The following is a 20,830-nucleotide window of genomic DNA, read 5'->3' as shown; positions in this document are numbered from 1 at the left end:
ATGTCTCATTCTTGAGCCTTGGACTATTTGAATCCTTTGATTGCAAGTATTGCATTTAGAGCAGTTTCTGGCCTAATATTTTTATTTGGCCACCAAGAACTTGCAACTAGAAAATTAAAAGGAGACATCTTTGCCTAATGTCTGCTGTATAACGCAGATTACCTCCACATCTCGACCGTATATAACCAACCAAAACCATAAAAATCATTTTTGGGTGTTAAACGAGGGGTAGTTTTGCCCAAATTGCCCGCCCAGAAAGGGGCATAAACCCATTTGAATGATCATATTTTTGCCAAAAAAGGTATCCATGTGATTTTTCTTTTATACCCTCCTTTGGAACCTCAAATAAAAGACCATTTGTACGAAATTATAAACAAGGCTATAAATAAAAGCATTCAGCTGATTTTGATTATAAAAAAAATACCAAAATGAATACACACCCTTTCTGATAAGTATTTCAAAAACATGTCACGAGACAGTACATGGAAATCTGTGTGCCCATTTTTGTACTTTATATTTGTCATTGGCTCTCACCCACAACCAACCCTCTTTACGATATAAGCTCTATTCGAATAGAGTGTTATCATTTGAAACATGTATTCAAGGATAATTTTCTAATTTTATTTTGAGGGAAGTCTGGTACACTCAATGCAGGACACTACACACTGACTGCTTAGTCAAAGTTGTCGATTCTAATTGGAGAAATTTCATCAGCCACCTTGAAATGCCCAACCAAACGAGCAAAGAACATCAACTGTTGTTCCAGTGTGAACTTTATGTTCTCAGCCTGTGTATAATACATTGGCTCAGTGCTGACAATCAGAAAATAAACAAATTTGAGAAGAATAATATGAAAAATGGCTCTACCTTACGAAATCCATGCTGTTCTCCTTCATACTCGACAAGAGCGACAGGCAGCCCTTTTTGCTTCAAGGCTGTATAAATTTTACGGGCTTGATTTGGTGTTACAATCTGAACCATGTAAAGCAATCGTTAATTTTGGAACTTATTAAAATGATGTATTGTTTTTTAATATATTAGACATTGTTGAGTTAGATGTTGCACAATATATCAAGTCAGTACATCTAAATCTAAAATCTGATAATAAATCTGAACACGCCCCTTCATTTACTTGGAGGTCCTTGTAAAAGTGGATACATCATATAAGTTTCCATAGATTTGAAGTACACCTTTGAAAGAATGGATTATCTTTAAAATTTCCAGGCTAGAGCCTCTACTTCTGGAATTTGTCATGGTAAGAGATTACCATTTTAATGTGTAAAAACGATATCCACATAAAAATCACATCTGATAGACCTTGTTTATATTCTAAGATCACTGCATGAGTTTCTAAGAAGACACAATTCATGTATGCATTCCTTTGGTTTCGCGACGAATCCCAATTACTAATCAATCTGATATTATTCCTCTTCAAATAAAAGTTTATTTGAATATTTAGCCGAATGAAACACCTTATCATACATGAAAATAGAAAAGACTAAAAATCAAAAGAACATTGAGCTGTATACCTTGTCTTCCAATCCTTGGAATAGAATCACTGGGCAAGAAAATTTATCAACAAAATTGATGGGTGACCTCTCATAAAAATCCTTTTCGGTCCCTGCAATCCAAGGAAAGTATGAATCTCACAAACAGACAAATCAAAGGATTTCAACTAAACATATGAACATTTTAGTCATTACCAACAAGATTGTTGATATAATGAGATTCGAATTTAGGCATTTCTGCTTCCAAGGAATTCAAGTCAGCTATCTGTTCATCAAACAATAAAATGATGGTTAGTTTTCTATTTCATAATGGATAAATCAAAATGTTAATCTTTTTCACTAAAAAACATTTCTATGGTATTATTAAGCAAAGGTGTCAAAACGAAGCATTTTACACAGCACGTCCTATCTATAAGTTGCTATGTAACCAAAAGTAACATACTTGACCATGAAAACTTAAAAAGAGGTTGGTTTCAACCACCTCTTAATAGATAAAATCTATTCCAAATTTAAATTTCACAAGCATTCTATTCAAATTTGAACTTCTGCTCCATATAAAACCTTCATGCCGGTTCAATGTATCAGGGAAAAAAAAAAAAAAAAAACTTCATGTTGGATGATTTGTAATTTAAGAAAGCTTCCTCTTAAAAAGGGTAAGATACATACTACAAGAAGTATAGAAGAACATTGACTACCAATGCATTGCCTAAAACTTGAAGAGTTGATTAACAGGAATGCCATGCAACATTTGCTTTAAAAAAAGAAAAAGAAGTTTGATTGTGGAAGATTAAGCAATGTACTAGTGTTGTCCAACACTGTCATAATACTGGGCTGAACGTCTGTCCCATATCAACTCTGCTATTACTATTACTACATTATAAATTGATTTTTGAATTATACAGAGAAATTATCCTAGTACAATATTGGACTCAAAAGAAAATCTTTTAATAACAAATATTAGAGAAGTTTCTTGATTCTTAATCAATCAATTAGTAGCAGGGACGGGTGAGTGTGTGACAACAGGCTCCATTCATCACTGGAAAAGCTAAGGAGAAAATCTCAAGGTTGATATAAAAAATAAAAAATAAGCATGAATTCAAGCCATTTTGAGACTATGTATCATATTTCACAAAAATGCAGGATGGGCCACTTACACCAAACAAGGAAGCCCCAGCCTTGAATGTTTGTCTGAAAGCAAGAGAAGCTAATGTCGTGTAACCACCAGCAGACTTTCCAGTAATACAGAGACGTTCCCCATCTACTTTTCCACTTTCCACCTTTAAAAAACCAACTCTTTCTTATTAAGCGAATAATTGCATTAGCATGCCTCTCTATTACAAACTTGGAAGGAGAGAGAAATTTCCAAATAGTACCAAAAATCTAGCACAACTGCAACAGTCATCAACGTCAACAATACCCCAATGTCCCAGAAGTCGTTCTCGATATTCCCTGCCATAACCTTCAATTTACATTCAAGACACTTTCAGTACAAGATGCAATTCATGAATGCTGATGAAACTGGTCATTCAATGTGTCTGGGTGAATTAAGAACCCAAATTATTTGTCAGCAAGGCTGCCACTTGCACCAACATGAACTCTTGTTGGTACTCGAACACTGCATAATTGTTATATCAACCTAACCATGAAACAAATAGTCTAAGAGTCAGGATCCAGAACAGTGTCCCATTCCCATAGCATAAGAACCGTGTGTACGTGGCATGTTTTGGTAAGAGTTTAACACATTGTGCTCCTAACCAAGCCGTTTTTCTGCATGGCACACAGCCCAATGTGTTTTTTTCCAATAAACACGTGCCACGTAGACACAGTATTTTGCTACAGGAACGGGACACCGTTCCGGATTGTGACTTATAATTGAGTCTTATAAACCTGGAAGCTAACAAGTAAAACCACATAAACTAAGTTTGAGAACAGACCGGTACTTCCTCCATAATTAACATCCACAAACGCCCAACCTCGACTAGTCCAATACTGAATATTAAGATCTAATATCCCACGAGATTCAGCTGTAGGCCCTCCTGCACCATTTGCCCAAAATAATGATATTAATCTGATTGTGGTACTGAAGTTAGACGTTCATTTCATTCATAGAACGCTATTAAACTGAAGCCCTTAATATATGGTTGATGAATGGATTACAGCCCACAGTTCGAGTCCCAAGTACACTACAAACACAAACTCAGATCATAGGATGACTTTATCAATGAGGTGCCAGATATGATAGAAAAGCTACCAAACAGGGAAGCACCCATTAAAACATTACTAGCTACGCAAGGATAGAACAGTCCATATTTTTCAATAGCTCTTCATCAGGTTAAGAAACTCATAATGGATAGAAATTTTGTAAGGTCTCCAAGATATGTCCAATTCACTCAAAGGTTGGATCATATAAAATGATGTTCACATGGCCATACAACAGGAGTAAGTATAGACTAACTTGAATATGCCATATGAATATTGAACAATCTAACAGTACAATGGATCCTTGAAAAAGATCAATTCATATTGACAGTCCTAACCTCACAAACAGTCGATTTGAACCTTAACAATTTTCTCTCAATAAATTTCTTTGTGTAAAAGAAAGAGGTAAGACCAAAAGGCTGCTGCTATGTTTGTGCTATTGATTACATGTTGGAATTTATGGTCAAATATAACATTAAAAGAAATTATTATCTTGAACATTGTCTTATTTTAAGTAAATCCAATAGCTTAGAAAAGTTTCGCACAAGACAAATACTAAGCATCATAAAGGGAAAAAACTAAGCTAATTCTGAAAATATTTCAGGAAAATAGTAATTCTTAATTAACCGAAAAAAGGGTCATGCTTGACATATGGAAATAATCATCCAGTACCATGGCTTTTTAATAGTAAGGGAGGCTTTTCTTCCAGACTAGCTTCATATATGGGGTTGGACGGTGGATAGAAATATGCATAAGCAGTCTGACCAGCGAACTTTGTTGGGAATTCAATTAATTCCGGCACACTAATATATGATCTGTACTTCACAGCGTCATGAGAGGAAGACCAAATAATTGAGAAATCAACTGCATTTAATTTGCTATCGTCTAAAGGAACCTGCTTGCACAGAAAGTGGAATGTCACAAAGCATGAGAGACTAACCAAAGATTATTCTCTACAGTATCTAACAGTTCTCAGAACTCTGCTACTAAAAGATTTAAAATATACAGAAAATTGACGTGGTAACACCTTTGCTACTGATAATGGATGAATTGCTGATGCTCCTTCAATGAACAGGCAAGAACATCCAGAGATCTGTGCACGAAAATATATAGATTAAACCAAAAAAATCACAAACCTTTGTGTGATTTGTGCTGCTATATGATTTCAAGTGACTACTTGAAAATAATTAACCGACCAATAAAAAAGATTTTGAACCTACAATGTTATTTATATCTGTGAAAGGAACATCAAGCACAGATAAAGAGTTCTGACAATCATCAAGGATTCCGAGATATGATCTACCATTCTGCCTGCATGCCATCATCCAGAATCTTAATTACAAGCAACATATGAAAAGCAGGATTGATTTGGAGATGAGTATCTCAGAAAGACCTATAGTTGCATGCAATTAAGTCGTTCCCATTTCTCTGAATAAAATCATAAGAGCTCACGCCAAAAACCCATAGTGGTTTTGTGAACTCAGCATCCAAGGAATAAATTGCCACGACCTCATTGTTGTGTTCAATCTGTGTTGAATAAAAAAGAAGACAATATGAACAGAAAGACGAGCTGAATATGCATGGGTATTTTTTTTAGTAAAACGGAAGTCTCATAAGTATAAATCACCTCGTCATCCACTGATTTTTTTTTGCCAGTCATATTTGGAATGCCTTTTTCACCCAATTTGATATCTTCTTGATTTTCGCTAATCACATTTTGGAGCTTATTGCATGTTGGCTGATTAAATCCTCTTCTCTAACAAGGGAAGTTCTCTTTGGCAACAAAAAAATGAGGTGATATTGAGAATTAAATTTCTTCCGTATGACTGAATCTCCAAATCCGATGAGTTCAAAAGCATCTGCTTTGATGGGTTTTTTTTTTCATTGAGAAAATATTGTCCAAGGGTTATTGTTTTTTTTTCCCAGGTATTTTTGGTTGTTTTTTCCTAGTTCCCCTTTCCTTCACTGGTACCATGTATCCTTTAGGTCTTTGCAAGTCCCTCTCTCACTAAACCTCCCCTTTGGGTCCTGTAGGCCCTTTTTCTTTGATAAATTATCTATAACCAAAAAAAGAAACATATTGTTTCAATTCAAGATAAAACAGATAAATGTAGAATATGAATGTACCCATTTATAAAGATTCCAAAATCCATTATTCCTATCCGTAACGAAAAACAATTCTCCTGCATAACAGCAAACAAAATAATTTTAAGTCTGGCCCCTGAGATCACTAAATCTACAAAGTGTTTACTAAAACTCATAACCAAGCCACCATAGTAGCATTTTGACATTGTAATAAATAAATAATATATGCTCCCTGAAAACAGTAACGCCAACACTTTCATATAAGTATCTAAGGAATGATTAATCAATTGAAGAAACAGAATACCACAGAGAAGAAGCCCAAGAGTAACAAACATGAGCAATACCATAACACACACTAGGGGCTGGCATCTACAAGGAATTGTCTCTCAATCCATGTTTGTCAAATAGGCTATAGGTATTGAGTATGGAAATGTTTTAGTTAGATACATCTGTTGCCTCCTAAGGATGTTAAGCATTTTAGTTTGACTCTTGTCAAGAACTGTCAATGGAAAGCATCCTTCATGCATGGGAAGGTTCAAAATCCGATTTGTCGGGTTGCCCACCCTTCTTGCATGCTTGTCCTCAATTATTAGTGCTGACACACACTCATGCTCGTGTTCTAAACATAAAGCCAAACAAGCATAGCTAGGGAAATAGGATGTCTACAATGTTGGTATCTTCTTTTACAATTTTGTAGTGCAAGTATGTGAATGTGTATGGGGGTAGCTATAGGGTCAACCATGTTAGGCTCATTCAATCTTCATGTTTGGTATAAACAATAAATCAAGTTACATTTCCACATCTTAGTTCAGAAGAAATAAGAAAACAAATATTTAAGGCGGGAAATGGAAACACTGATGTACACTACTTTTGGAGCAATTGAAGATTGGTTGATATCTAAGAGACCCTATTGTATATCTAAGTCAACAATTTCACGGACTTTTTATCACTTTGACCATAATGACTATATTCAACATTATAGGAAACAAACCAAATATTACATTTACAATGCATTAACGATTGCAGAAATGGTCCTTCAAGTAGTAATGGAAACAAAACAAGTACCTTTGGAGGACCACTTGGGCTCAGTTGGAGACTCTATTAGTTTAAGATCACCACCAGCAACGCAGATGCGTTTGTCGACATCTCTGCACAAAAGCTTATATTAACATAACTTACCAAAAAAAGAAATTGGTAATGCAAGATGTGGTTCAGTGGAACATAATTTTCATATGGGATCGACTAGTTGCAAACCACTAATTGTTGGTTGCACACCAACCGTTAAAAAATTCCTTATTTTTTTGTTTTTTATGACCACTTTTTTAACCTAGTGATTGCACTTCAATACATAACCTCTTAGGGTTTATTCATCTTCTCGCAGCTTTGTATTCTCTACTCATGCTCTACTTTGTTTGCAATCTCTACTCGTGCTCTATTTTCTCATGATTTATTTCGCTCATGTTCTCTTTGGAACCAAAGTATTTCTCGGAAAATGTTTCGAAACACGCAACTTTGTAAACATGGTTTAGAAATGGCCAAGTATTCCTTGCAAAAATTACCAAACGAACAAAAACTTCTACGAACATGGTTGAGGAAGAAGAAAAATTGGGGCGAAAAAAAAGAGTGCAACATTTTTTAATTAATTTTGGAGTGTAAGCATCCAAATGGAGTGCAAAGGACAATTTTTAAGTGATGGGGTGCAATTGGTAATGGATGGTGTGCAACTAGGCGGTCCCTTTCATATAAGCATAAAAGGGAAGATTACATTTTAGAGAAAGCATTGAGCAAATAATCTAAAAAGATTGTAGTCAATGAAATTAAATGGAGTCAACTCACTCAGTCAAGATTCAAGACTTACAGTTTAAGAAAATTTTCCAAACAGTTGGTCAAGATCAAGTAATAAACGGGAACTTGGAAAAGAGGGTTAACTAGTAAAATATTATTTTCTTTTTGATAATAATAATAAAAGTAGGAATATTATTATTATTATTATTTTTAGTTATCAAAAAGAAAAGTAAGAATCTTTTAAATAACACCTTGACTACTGGCCTAAAACTACATAAAAAAAATCAAAACTCAATTATTAAAATAAAATAAAATTGAATGACACTCAATAGACCCAGCACAGTTGACCATGGCTCAGACAAATAACTTGATCCGTGGCCAATCAACTCAATCAAGTATGTGGTACATTATGTTAACAATCACTAAAAATGCACATAAAAGTAAAATAAAAAATGAATAATAACAATAAGAATGATGATGATGATGAACTATAACGTTAAATTGTGTCCCATGCACACCAATATTTTCCTCTAATAATTTATACCTAATTATGTACTATAAAAATTTCTTGAGGATAGAAAACCCAATCATAAACCATAACAAAAAAATTAACTTCTCCATCATTACTGTACAAATAAGAATATAGGAGAGCCCGATAACATGTAGCATAAACAAGAAATCATACCCACCCATTCTCAGAAATATAACCAACCCAAAGTTCTGCTTTGTCCCAGTGCATGTTGGGGTGACCCCATTCTACCCATGCAAGTCGCTCTCCCTTTGGATCCACGCGTGGGAAGGCATAGAAGTCATTGCCACCAACTAATACTTTTGGTTCTAAATGTTACAACATCCAAAATGAACAAACAGATGAACAACAGAATCCCCCATTATCTCTAGAATTATAAATACCTTTAGAAACTAAGCAATTAAGTAAATTATTTGTCTAGAAATATTTACCCTGAATATTTTCACATTTGAGACTCACGGCTACAATTGTTGTGGTTGGATTTAAGCTACTTTCACGGTGATCTACCAAAAACGATGGGGAGAATGATTAATGAGAAGCACAAAATACAACAAACAACTAATTAAGATCAGAATAGTATGCACTGAAGAGGTTCAACAGTTCATAAATAGCTTACCTTCTCTTACAGTGATGTAACAATTAAAGCGTGAATCAAACACTCCATCTGCGTATCGAAGTACAGGTCCACCGTAATCTGGCGTGAGTGGAATTGGAGAGGGATCTGCTAATCAACACACACACACACACAAAGTACTTGGATATTAGACGAAAATAACGAAAATTGGGGATGAAAAATATAAGGAATAAGAAGTAAACCTCCAATTAATTGTTTGTAGAGTCTCTGATCATTGTAATTTGAGAAAACGATCGTATCTCCGGAAACTGCAAATGCCTGACCTCCATATTCTTGGGCTAGTGTCCGTACAGCGAAATCTTTGGGTGTGATATCTATATGTTCATCACCTGGTTTCTCTCCTTCCCTAACAAGAACTGCTCGTCTGAACTAGTTGTATCGAATCATAAATATCAGTAAATCAAAATAATTATTACCACCAAAAATAAATTTAATTCACAATTTCACATTGAGTGATTGATGAATCATATAAACTAATAAAAGTATTGTTGTAATTGGGGTTTAGGGTTTAAAGTGTACCCTGCTTCGTTGGGGCGAGACTCGACCCAAAGGAGGCGGCCATGACCATCGAGAGAGATGCCTCCCAAGCGTTTCTCTGCACTGGTCACGACATCAGCAGTGATGGACGATTTCCAAGACCCATAAGGAGCTGTTATCTTCTCCTCTTTCACTACTTCAGTTGAACTTGATGATACTGTTGATGCCATCCTCTTCAGGCACAGTTGCTTCTGCTGCCGTTGATTGCGTTTGATGGAGAAACTACGGAGATAGTTGTTTATCTTTAAGCCACTTAAGATGTACGAGATCGAAGACGCAGACGAAGCACACCTGCTCAGTTGCGTACTTATGACCCATATAATAGCCATTTTGATTTAACTTAAATTTAGGTCCCAACCTTTTTAACGAGCCAAAATTATAGGTTTACTATTGGCACCCCAATTCCTTAAATTATTTATCACACCCCCAATTAAAGATTAAAATACACCGTTCAAACACTAAAGCTTGATATTGAAGTTGTTACCTCGACATTTCAAAGCGTTAGAACAGTTGTCTACAATAACGATTAGGCTCATTAAAAATCCTAATTTTAACAAATGGATATCTAATCTAAACTAAAAAGAGAGAACGTTTTAATTGAAATGTAATAAGTAAAACTTAGGGTGACAATAGCTCTAAAAAATTATCCATTTTTGGTACGAATGGTGTCTATGGTAGGACCTTTAAAGTGACTTCACTCTTACTAGTAGGTGGCTTGTGAAAACCAATAGCTTTGGATTGGTTTTTGAATAAGTTGTGGTTGGATTTTGAGTTGAAAAAATCAAGAATTAATCAATTTGATTCAATTCTCGATTCAAGGCTTCTATAGAACCAAATCTTAACTGACTTGCTACTTTTTAGGTATTAGGACATTGGATTAAAGACTCTTTTTATGGATAAATTAAAAGATTTTTTTTATATTATTGATAGATTAATGACTTATTTTATGTTCATTATTTATTTATTTTTCATTCAAAATATATTACTTGCAAGGAAGTTTATAAAATATTGACAATCCAACGAACCAAGCCGACTTCAGTTTCATTCTGATTTGGTTTGGTTCGGGTGCTATTACATTATAATAGTATTAAACAGCTCAAATATTAAGTAAGATGATTTTATAGATAAAATAATAAAAAATTATATTTTTATAATTTAAAAAAATTAAAAGTAACTAAAGTGGTTACAGGAGACCATGGGATTAGAAGTCATCCCTTTGAACGAAGAAAAGGTTAAAAATGTAAAAGTGGGGCATTTTGGGTATTTAAAATTTTGGTGTGAACAAATACCAATTCAGCCTTCTCTTATTATAATAGCAAAGATGTCATTATTTTATTTTAAAAAAAAGATGTATTTATTTTGAAACTCCTACAAAAATGAAATGAGTCGTGATAATATGACCCCATCTCTAACATACGCCACCGTCACAGAACCGTAGATCAATTGCCTCGGGACACACAAGAAAAAGATTATGATTATGCATATCCCGAAACAAATGACCCACGGTTCTGTAAGGGAGGCATGTATGATATATATACATAAGGAACGGATCAAGGGACATATGTAAAAACAATGTAACATTAATAAGTTTTTAAAATATGGGTTAGAAGTTTCTATGATGGGAAGATCATCTGGAAAAAAAAAAAAAATCAGTCCAATCCAAAACTTCTAATCCCATTAAAAGTGATTTAGAATGTGGACCATTGATTTTTTGCCAATAATTTGTAAATCACTTTTGAAGTTTCAGATTGAGCTGATTTTTTGTGAGGATGATCTTCTTATCATAATGACCATCCTCGCAAAAAATCAGCTCAATCCAAAACCTCTAACCCATATTTTAAAAAATCATTGTTTTTACATATGTCCCATGAATCACCCCCTATATATATATGGGAAAACGTTCGGAGGCCCTGAAGAGAACCAAACATTTTTCAAAATAAGGGTTAGAAATTTCTGAATGAACTGATTTTTTGTGAGGATGATCTTTATGACGAGGAGATCATCCTTACCAAAAATAACCCATTCCGAAACTTCCAACCCATATATTGAAAAAAATGCTTGGCTCTCTTTAGGGCCTCCGAACGACACCCATATATATATATATAACTTTGATGTTAAATTGTAAATGTGATTGTGGCAAATACTCATTTAAGAAAAATAGATAAATACAACAATGAGTAGAGTTAAAGATTTTATTTTACCAATGAATGCTCATGAAGTCGTGAACATCTCCATGTTTTTTTCCTATTGTGGCATTGGTGGCAGTTTAGTTGTACCAACAGGTCAGGAACCAGTATAACCCAGCCCCAACCCAATTACCAGTCCAGAAGATGGTCCTGAACCCAGCCAAAAGAACTGGTTCATCTCACATTTGAGTCAATGGAACCTAAAAGAAAGAATGGGGACCCAAATCATTAGGTTGTAGACTGTCAGATAATCAGGTAGCCTGATACCCCTTTATACAGCAAAGCAAACAATGGTTCAATATGATGCGTCTTTCACAGAACAATTCTCACTATCCAGAATTTAGTGCAAGCAACAAACCAGACAAGAAAGTTGAGAACCAAGAAAAAAAAAAAAAAAAAAAAGATGATTTATTTGCACTAAAGAACCCGATTAATAATCCCGTTAGCTCTCAAGGTCATGGTAATAATAATTGACCATTAATTTCTCTTAGAAAATATGAATCAATTTGCCATTGAAAATATCAATTTTATTATTCCAGAATAGTTGATTATAGTTTTATTAATAAACCTGGTTCCTACCCAGGCCAATGCAATTAGCTGCCAGAATGTTTATACCGCCAATCATTAGAAATGAACTTCATCACACCAATTTGAATCAAATCCTTGCAGACTTCCGGAGGCATACTATATGAACTAACCAGAATTCTTGTCACCTCCAAATGCATTCTTGAGAAACCCAGTTTCACTCAGATGGCTCACATCACCTCTCACCTTTACAACCCAGTTCTCATCTGACAAGTGAAATATGTTTACTGATGTATTCAATATCTTTCCCAGAGTTTTTCCCCTTGGTTCAGCTCGCTTGTAGAGCACTCTCACAACACCCCCATGCGTAACCACCACAACACGTTCTCCTGCAATGAAATAAACCACACCAAAGAAGAAATTGAGGTTGTCAGTATTATTCTCTATGTAACCAGCAGCAACAACCAAACACATGTATTAATACACAGACAATGTAAACTTCCTAATCTTCGAGACAAAGAAGCAATGGTTTGCTGCTGCCCTCTATTTTGAAGAATGTAGTAGAGAATTCGATTAGAACCAGAAACTTGATAGGCTTTTCAATTAAGAAAAATTACTTTTTATGAGATGAAAGGAAACATGCAATCATGCATGATAGATTTGGTTGGTTGCATTGCAATAAAGTAGCTTGGCAACATTATAAGTTTGGGTAACTTGAGGAATGATTCTAAGGGTGCCCTATATAAACTAAAAAACTAGCAAAATAATAGTATACTAATAAGTTCACGGTATAGGGGGTGACATTTTTGAAAGATTAAAAAAAGGTGGTAAAATGATAAAATTTCACAAAGGGTCTGTTTCTCTATATATAGTAGAGATGTGTAATAAAAATTGAGTACGAGGATACTATGTTAACACATGTAGTAAAGAAATGTTTTCCAACAGTGTAGTCATCAGCTAGATGACCATAAAATTCCAAATGCAGGCACTGGTGCAATGGGCACACAATCATGGAAGGATAATCTGCAGTGACTTTATGATCAACAAGATGATTTTCGACCAACTAAATGATATTCTGTTCTATTACATTTATAATACCTTTATGCTTCCTGCCAATTCTTTGTAACGAAGATGTGCATCGCTGATAAAGTTGGGCACGACTTTCTCCTCCACCCTGAATGTCAGAAAAAAAAGGACTTGGGATGATTAGCCATAATTATGGTAACTGGTTACTAACATAAGGAAAACTGTAAAAGCTATTTCCAGTACACAGAATGGTTCCCAGAAAATATTCAATACATAAGATTCTGAGTTTTAACTAAACTAGAAGAAAATCCAAGAAAGATTTCTGGAATGTGACATTTGAACTCAATAGAGGAGCAATTATATACTTGGCTACTCTGGGCTTGTGCAATGGCCTAGGGATCACATGCCATCCAAGCATCAACATATTATAGCAGGTATATCTTAATGCATCTAGTAAAGCCTCTTGGAGAATTAAGGAATATATATATTATATTGCTGAACCAGTCATCAGTGATCTGATAAAAAGCAACTTGTTGAATGTAAGTAAATGTTTGAACTATTTTAAGACACTCATTGGAGACATGTCAACTTCTCAACAAAGTATTTGACAATGCACCCAGGTCCAAAACTAAGAATTCAAATCCGGAAAGAAGACAATAACAAAGACCTACATTGATCAATTCTGGTGTGCGATGGCATACTACCCAACGCTCAGAAATATGACCGTTGTACACAGATTTTCATTTTTTTGTGAGCTTAAATCAATATTCTCTTATAAATATCTCACTTCTACCCCCCATACTCCTTTTAAAACATCTCTTCTACCTTCTAATCTCATTCTTACTCTCACAAAGCCTCCAACTCTTAAATCTCACTACATTTTCTACTACATTTTTACATAATTATAAATATTCTCTAATCTCTACTCTACACTATTACTCTCAAAGTTCAAGTCTCAACTCAAGTCACTCTCTCACTCTAAACTCTCGAGACTAAAAAGAAAAAAGAAAGCTACTCAGGAATCAAGATTTAAACATTTTATGCATTTTTTTCCTTCTTGCAGCATATGCCACCGCATATGCTATTTGCGAACAGCACGTGCTGGTTGCATATACTATTTAACAACATTGACTGTATAGCATATGTGACCGCATTTGACAACACTGCTAGTATTTCACCTTCTTCCCTCACCGTTCTGCATTAGAAGTTCTTATTTAGGAAAACTAAATTAGCTGGAAATGTACAAGGTTGCCAATATAAATAAAATATTCCAGGAACATCTCTTTCACTCCATGAGAATATGTAAAAATCTAATACCGTACCTTCCACAACCCCACTCCAAAACTAAAGACTTTCATACTCATCTAACCCCTAGCACCCTTCTCCACACCTCGACACAATAATCCCCCTCAAAAGTCTACTCTTGCCGAAAATTTCCACAACCATTTCCTGAAGAGAGCAATATATAATAGCTAAGAACTTTAATCTCCATATCTGCTTTTTCTTTAGATAAGCAAGCCACCTTCCAAGTAACAAGATGGATAATGCCAATATTGTTTTTTTTTTTCAAGTATAAAAAGTTTTTTTTGATCGATAGTATAAAAAGTAACATTCATTCGTGGCTAATTGTTCAACCTATCAAACTAAAATGGCCCAAGTGTTCAAAGAACGTGAAATTAAAGTGGGTAGAAAAGAAGTAGAATGGGGATGACTTACTGGGATTTCTTGATCTGTTTTGGGAGATATAAATGCTTGATGAGCATTAGGCTTAAGTTTGGCTGCTTCATGCAATACTAGACCTTGAAGATCCCCAAGATGTCTTTCCCTCAGCTCTGGATCTTGTATAACCTGAAATAATAATAAACTCACTACTGTGAAGAAATAGAATAAATAAACAAATGGCTCCAGATGCCCCCTTAAAAAGAAGAAGAAGATGAAGAAGTTAAGGTTAAATCTTTTTCTTCTTCTTCTTCTTCTTTTTTAAGGAGGGCTCAGGTGACATAAGATCTGGATCCTTTCCATCTTTCTGTCAAAGAAAATAAAAGTAGAAGAGTAGCTCTAAATCACAAAAACATTCACAAAAGCATACCAAGAAACTTCCAAAGATAACAGTTCTTCCACATTACCCAAGTGACTTACGTTCTTTAATTCTAAATAAAAAACCCACACTCTTCAGAAACTCAACAAGACACTTTCAAGTTATAAAACAAAATATTTATTGGACCATGCCACAACCAACTTGTATTCATGTGAGAACTGATAGCTGGTCTGATAATTTTGTTTTTTCTTGGCTTTTAGGATTTAGGAAATGCCTTAGATTGAGAAATAAGGTGACACTATATGGAGGTTAACAAAGGAAAGGTAAGAAATTTTCTTCACGTTTCTTTGATCTCATTTTCCACCCCTTCAAAAGTTCTTGAAGTACTCTTTGATCTCATTTTCCACTGAATGTCTACATCACCTTTTCTCATCCCAACTTCCACGTTCACGTAACTTTCTTATTGATTCTTTATTTATTTATTTATTTATTTTTTTTTTTTTTGGGGGGGGGGGGGGGGGGGATAAGTATAATTTTATTAAAAAGAGAATAGAAGAAACAAAAGGACGAGCTGACCCCCATACAAAGCAAAGAAGAAAAAGAGAAAACAAGAACAACAAAGAAATCCCCAAAAAAGAAAAAAACAACAACGCCCGACCCAAATTACAAAAGACATAACTCTTCCCACTTGAACACAAATCTTTGAAAAACTTAAAACTCTTTGTTCAACTTGCTCCAATAAACTCCTTGAAACTATTTCCATTTTACTTGGCCACATTGATTCAGAAAATCCTCGTCTGAAAGTCAATATTAAACTTTTCATATACTAGGGATAGCAAAACCAATTAGCAAATGAAATATAAGTGTAGCTAACAAGTTACACAAAACGTTGAATGATAAACTATTGAACTCAGTGGGCTGCATTTGAGTAGGAAATGCAAATATTAAGAATCAAACTGAACCATCGATACTGCATGAGAAATCAAACATAATCAAGAAAAGTATACCAAAGATCTGACCAAGATATTTTTCTGATCTTTTAGATCTGATCAGGATCATCATAGTTAATAAATAAAAGAAATATAGAATTTAGTTTAAGTATAGAAGAAAAAGGTAAGACTAAGACGAATCCTATTTTTATACCTCATTACTTTTGCAGTAAAAAAACACTATAAACATCTATTTAGTTCGCATATAATTGTGCCCATCAATAATAAACCAGAAATAGTAGCTCAAGCAAACTCCTTCATGATTCATACCTTAGGAATACCACAACTGCTTGCTATTATCTGTGCAGTCTCATGAGCCCGCTTTAAATCAGATGAGTATACGGCTGAAATTTTAGTTTCTTTGGACAGCCGATCAGCCACCTTTAAGAAAATGAGAGCATTAATCAAACACTCAAGCATTAGAAAAGAAAAAAGTATACCAAGAAAAATCTAAACCTACCGCGGCTGCTTGTTGTCTTCCAATCTCATTTAGGTCAACATCCAGATGTCCCTAATAAATGAAAGGAAGTTATTGGAAAACCAATGTGCATACCAAAAAAACGTAATTGAAATATACAATATGAGATGAACAATTAATTACAAAATATAGAAGAGGAATGGGTATGAATGTTTGAATCTAAGGGCATACAATATAGTACCCAACAAACTGCAAAAGATAGAATATGGACGCGGCAGTTTACTTGATATTTGTTTTTTGTTGGAAATGAGAACTGAATAGTATCAATATAAGATTTCATTACCTAAAATAAATATGTGTTGATCTGTAGGATTAAGAGCTGCCTATCAAAAAAATTATAGGATTATGAATTATATTACATCTATTAATCTATATAATAAAACACAATGGTGGATCCTACTCCTTTGTCTCAAGATTTATTTCCCATAAACAATATATCTCGAGGACGGTTGTCTCTCCTCTGTCTTCTCTTCTTCCCCTTCCCAAGAATACTCTCAACTTTATTGTCTTTTCTCTTCTACACCTTTTCAAAAACTCCTCTACAACTTTCTATATTGCTTTTCTTGTTTTCCTCTTTTCCAATAATACCCTTCCAAATTTATTGTTTTTCCTCTTTCACCCCCTAAACCCCAAGAGGGTGCCAGTGCCACATCTAGTATTATAATAGTTTAGAGCAATTGGTGCACATTGGATAGTCTTTGTATGGTTATATACTTAATTGTTATAGGTATCTCACAAACAAGGGGTGCATATTTTTTCAATCAAAGAATGTAAGACATAGCAACACCAATATTCATACATAGTTAAGAGAATTTGGCGAAGTAATCGTGTGTCATGGAATTTCCCAAATAATGCAATTAAGCTGACCAAATTAGTCATCATAAATAGATCATTATTGGCACTCTATATAATCCCAACTTCACCCATTCGATCTTGAAACAGTTACTATCATCAAATCCCAAGCAAACCACATCACATTGGATTAAATTGAATTGGAATCAGGTTTAATTGTAATAGTTAACACATAAAATTCGACAAGAATGGATGCAAATTACAAAAACAATCAACAGAAAAATCAAACCTGAATTCTTCCATCAGCATTCCACGATGTTTCCCCATGGCGCACAACAATAATCTCCGCATAATCAGAACCAATAGAATCGCATGCAACATCACCATTGCAATCAGATTGAGAACACATGCTAATCAGAAGAAATACAAAGTTCATTCAATCAGGTCCAAGGCTAACATTCAATAACAATAAAACCCTAATTTCGGGATATGAGATCGTACCTGGAATCGGAAATTTTAACAGTAGAATCGGCCATTTTGAGAGCGTGAGTTGTGCGATGGAGCAGACAGAATCGCTTTTTTACCTCTCTGTTGCACTCGATATTTGCTTTTTTACCGAATAAGTTAAAGCATAGTGGATTTTGTGCCGAAGAGACCGAAGAAATGCAGGGTTTTACACTACGCATGGTGCGTACTGCGCATACATCCTTATTCCTTGTGGTCTTTCACTTGCTGTGAAATCGCTACACAGCGATTTGACTCGTCCGATTCATCTTGTTCTTAGACGAGTTGAATCATTTTAAAATTATTTATTGTTATATATTTATGTTTAAATATTTATAATTTTTCCGGCTTGGAGGTAGATTTGTAGATGCTTAGTCAAATCTTAGTTTTATACCTAACAAACATTTAACTCACTAAAAATTAATTATGTTACATCAAAAACATAAATTAAATTGACTCAATCGAATTTTCATTGACTCGATTGATGTTTTCATAATATCAAACAATTCATTTTGGATCTCAGACGAGTAAACATGATTGGTGATTCATAATTTCATATCAATTATCTCTGAAGGTGGCCTCAATTTTGGGATGACTCACCCAAGTTATTTCTGAGCGAGTTTTAAAATTGTGGCAATTACTTATGAAAATGTTGAAGTAATATTAAAATGCACATCAATTCTCACATTGTTGATGTGGATGTATGTACGAAACCATAAATGCTTTTTCATCGAGATACGAGTGAAAAGCATCTATAGTTATGTGTGCACCTTCACATCAACAATGTGAGTATCGATGTACATTTCAATGTTACTCTATCACGACTCCTACTCTATACATCAAGGACATTAGAGATTGCTTGAAAATTATGAAAAATGCTAAATTGACAATTTAGGACACTGCGTTGACATGTCACATGGCATTGTATAGAACTGCATAAGTTTTTTGGTTGAGATATGAGTGAAAGCATCTATGATTTTGTGCACTTCGCCACGTCAACGTAGTGCACTAGGATGTCAGTTTAGAACAACTCCTAATATGATAGCTAAAGATCAAGAGAAGATCTTTTTACACCAACTTTCATTTATAACACACCAATATTTATAATGCACCTACCAAGAATATGATCCATTAGAGCCAAGAGTTCATTAAATCTCAGCACAATAGAGAAGAGAGAAGCTAAGACAAAAAACTCCATCCCTTTAAAGTAATAAAAATTGCCACCACAAAATCCAAATGATATGATTAAGTATGTGTGAACACTTAAGAGTTCATGTGATTGTACATAAAACATTTTCAAGGAAAATTGAATTTCAATGTTTGATTGTGCGAAAATGTCAAAAGGAGGGTTTTTTAGTTTGCAAGGTGAGGATAACCATGAGAGAATATATCGTTTGGAAAAATCATCTTCTTTAGAAAAATATCATTTGAAAAAGAAATGAATTCCCCAATTAAATTCTCAATTATACACATATAGGCTCTATATGTCAAACCCTGATTTTCATCTCAATGATGATGTCGACGACATCTTTATCAATTTTGACAAAGGTTCATAGGATACAACTCATGATTTGATGGGCTCTATTGGAATTGTCATTTTGGAGGAATGAAGTGGCATTGGTTTAGGTTTAAGTAGCTTCTTTTGCTTTGTAAGTTGTTGCCATCTTGTCCTCTTTCTTCCTTGCTAATAAATTTATACTTATTAGGAAAAAATAAATAATAGGCTTTGACATATTTACCCTCATTTTCACTTCAAGCTAAAGACCTTTGATTTTTCTCGTAAGTATCTCATCTTGAAAAATTCTTCAACATCTGACAATTATTTTTAATCAATTTGATCTCGATCTATCCATTATATTCAACCCCACCTTAATCCCCCGTAGAAAACCCTTGATTTGTCTATCCAAAATTTTAGTATCTTTTGACTTCTCAAAAAAGCATATATAACTTTTGATATTTGAATGTTGACATGACGATAAGATAGAATCTCTAGATTGGGGAGTTGCAGAAAAACATCAAAATAATTTTACTACAAGTTTTAGACAAAGGTAGTTAACGTATAACATATTTTCTCTCAATTTATTAGGGGTAGATAAGGGTTTTTAACATATTTTTTTATTATTCTATTAGGGTAGACTGAAGTCAAGAGTCCACATCATCTATTCGAAAACAAAGTGGTATCTCAAATATTCACTTAGGACATAAGATTACGTCTGAATCACCTTAGGGATTAATTTCATTTGAAAACATATTTTTCTTTGGCTACCTTCATGTGACAGGCATGTTCTTGTCGTGACAGTGCAACGTGTAGGTCACGATGATTTGACATCAGACATAAAAGAATCAGCAAATATTTGCAACACATGGAGGACCCTACTCCAGTGCACGAATCGCATTTTCTTACCACTAATTGATTTGTGGGGTCCATCCACTAGGAAATGCCACGTGTACTGAAAATACCACTTTTGTACACGAGGGATAGGGCTACCCGTAGAAATCATCTATCCATTTTTACCTTCAATAAATTTTGAACATAATAATTTTTTATTTTTTATATATAAGATCAGGATCCTGTGTACATACATATTTACTCATATATTTACAAAGTGTTTTGTCCTATGTGGGCTAAAAATTTCAGTTTGACCTGATTTTTGGTGAAGAAGATCTCAATGATGAGGAGATCATCCTCATCAAAAATCAGTTCAACCTAAAACTTTTAACCTTGTATTTATGAGTTGAAAAATTGTGGACCGTCCATTTTTTATAAATCACTTTTGATGAGGTTAAAAGTTTCAGATTGAATTGATTTTTGGTGAGGATGACCTCATCATCATAATGTACACATATACCTACTCATATAGTTACAACGTGTTTTGTCTTATGTGGTTAAAAATTTCAAATTGAGCTAATTTTTGGTGAGGATGACCAAAAGTGATTTACATGAGAATGGATCAAAGGATATATGAGAAAACATATGTAAAAACAATGTAACATTAATAAATTTTCAAAATATGG

At 34.2% G+C, this 20,830-nt stretch overlaps 2 protein-coding genes across 2 annotated transcripts; both read right to left on the bottom strand.

Moving 5' to 3' along the window:
- Positions 1-382: 382 nt before the first annotated feature.
- LOC147409144 (alpha/beta-Hydrolases superfamily protein) lies at positions 383-9,621 on the bottom strand. The gene is made up of 18 exons (XM_086425846.1): positions 9,260-9,621; positions 8,923-9,104; positions 8,723-8,827; positions 8,538-8,609; positions 8,267-8,414; positions 6,858-6,940; positions 5,835-5,890; positions 5,101-5,234; positions 4,928-5,018; positions 4,735-4,800; positions 4,380-4,602; positions 3,443-3,544; positions 2,882-2,967; positions 2,663-2,785; positions 1,704-1,773; positions 1,530-1,621; positions 868-972; positions 383-787 (listed from the first exon to the last, which is right to left on the bottom strand). Exons 1-18 carry the CDS (start codon positions 9,604-9,606, stop codon positions 674-676), a joined length of 2,199 nt encoding a protein of 732 aa, XP_086281972.1. The 5' UTR covers positions 9,607-9,621; the 3' UTR covers positions 383-673.
- A 2,339-nt stretch (positions 9,622-11,960) lies between these two features.
- On the bottom strand, positions 11,961-18,011 carry LOC147409143 (Phosphoglycerate mutase family protein). The gene is made up of 7 exons (XM_086425856.1): positions 17,813-18,011; positions 17,601-17,721; positions 16,502-16,552; positions 16,312-16,422; positions 14,731-14,862; positions 13,087-13,162; positions 11,961-12,377 (listed from the first exon to the last, which is right to left on the bottom strand). The coding sequence occupies exons 1-7, from the start codon at positions 17,995-17,997 to the stop codon at positions 12,157-12,159; spliced, it is 897 nt and encodes a 298-aa protein (XP_086281982.1). The 5' UTR covers positions 17,998-18,011; the 3' UTR covers positions 11,961-12,156.
- Between the last annotated feature and the right edge of the window lie 2,819 nt (positions 18,012-20,830).

The sequence above is a fragment of the Akebia trifoliata genome, chromosome 2, assembly GCF_017979445.1.
Source record: "Akebia trifoliata isolate Shusen 1 chromosome 2, ASM1797944v1, whole genome shotgun sequence".
Taxonomy (NCBI): Eukaryota; Viridiplantae; Streptophyta; class Magnoliopsida; order Ranunculales; family Lardizabalaceae; genus Akebia; species Akebia trifoliata.
The sequence above is the reverse complement of the archived record's forward strand: the minus strand, read 5'-3'. Positions and strand labels throughout refer to the sequence as shown.

Excerpts from the sequence above, each read along its gene's own strand:
- LOC147409144 (XM_086425846.1), bottom strand. The coding sequence starts at position 9,606 with ATGGCTATTATATGGGTCATAAGTACGCAACTGAGCAGGTGTGCTTCG. Across the intron at positions 8,828-8,922 it reads CTACAAACAATTAATTGGAG|ATCCCTCTCCAATTCCACTC; the intron begins GTTTACTTCTTA and ends GTTGATTAGCAG. Across the intron at positions 8,415-8,537 it reads CAAATGTGAAAATATTCAGG|AACCAAAAGTATTAGTTGGT; the intron begins GTAAATATTTCT and ends TGTAACATTTAG.
- LOC147409143 (XM_086425856.1), bottom strand. The coding sequence starts at position 17,997 with ATGCGTAGTGTAAAACCCTGCATTTCTTCGGTCTCTTCGGCACAAAAT. Across the intron at positions 17,722-17,812 it reads GTTAAAATTTCCGATTCCAG|CATGTGTTCTCAATCTGATT; the intron begins GTACGATCTCAT and ends TCTTCTGATTAG. Across the intron at positions 13,163-14,730 it reads AAACAGATCAAGAAATCCCA|GGTGGAGGAGAAAGTCGTGC; the intron begins GTAAGTCATCCC and ends TCTGACATTCAG.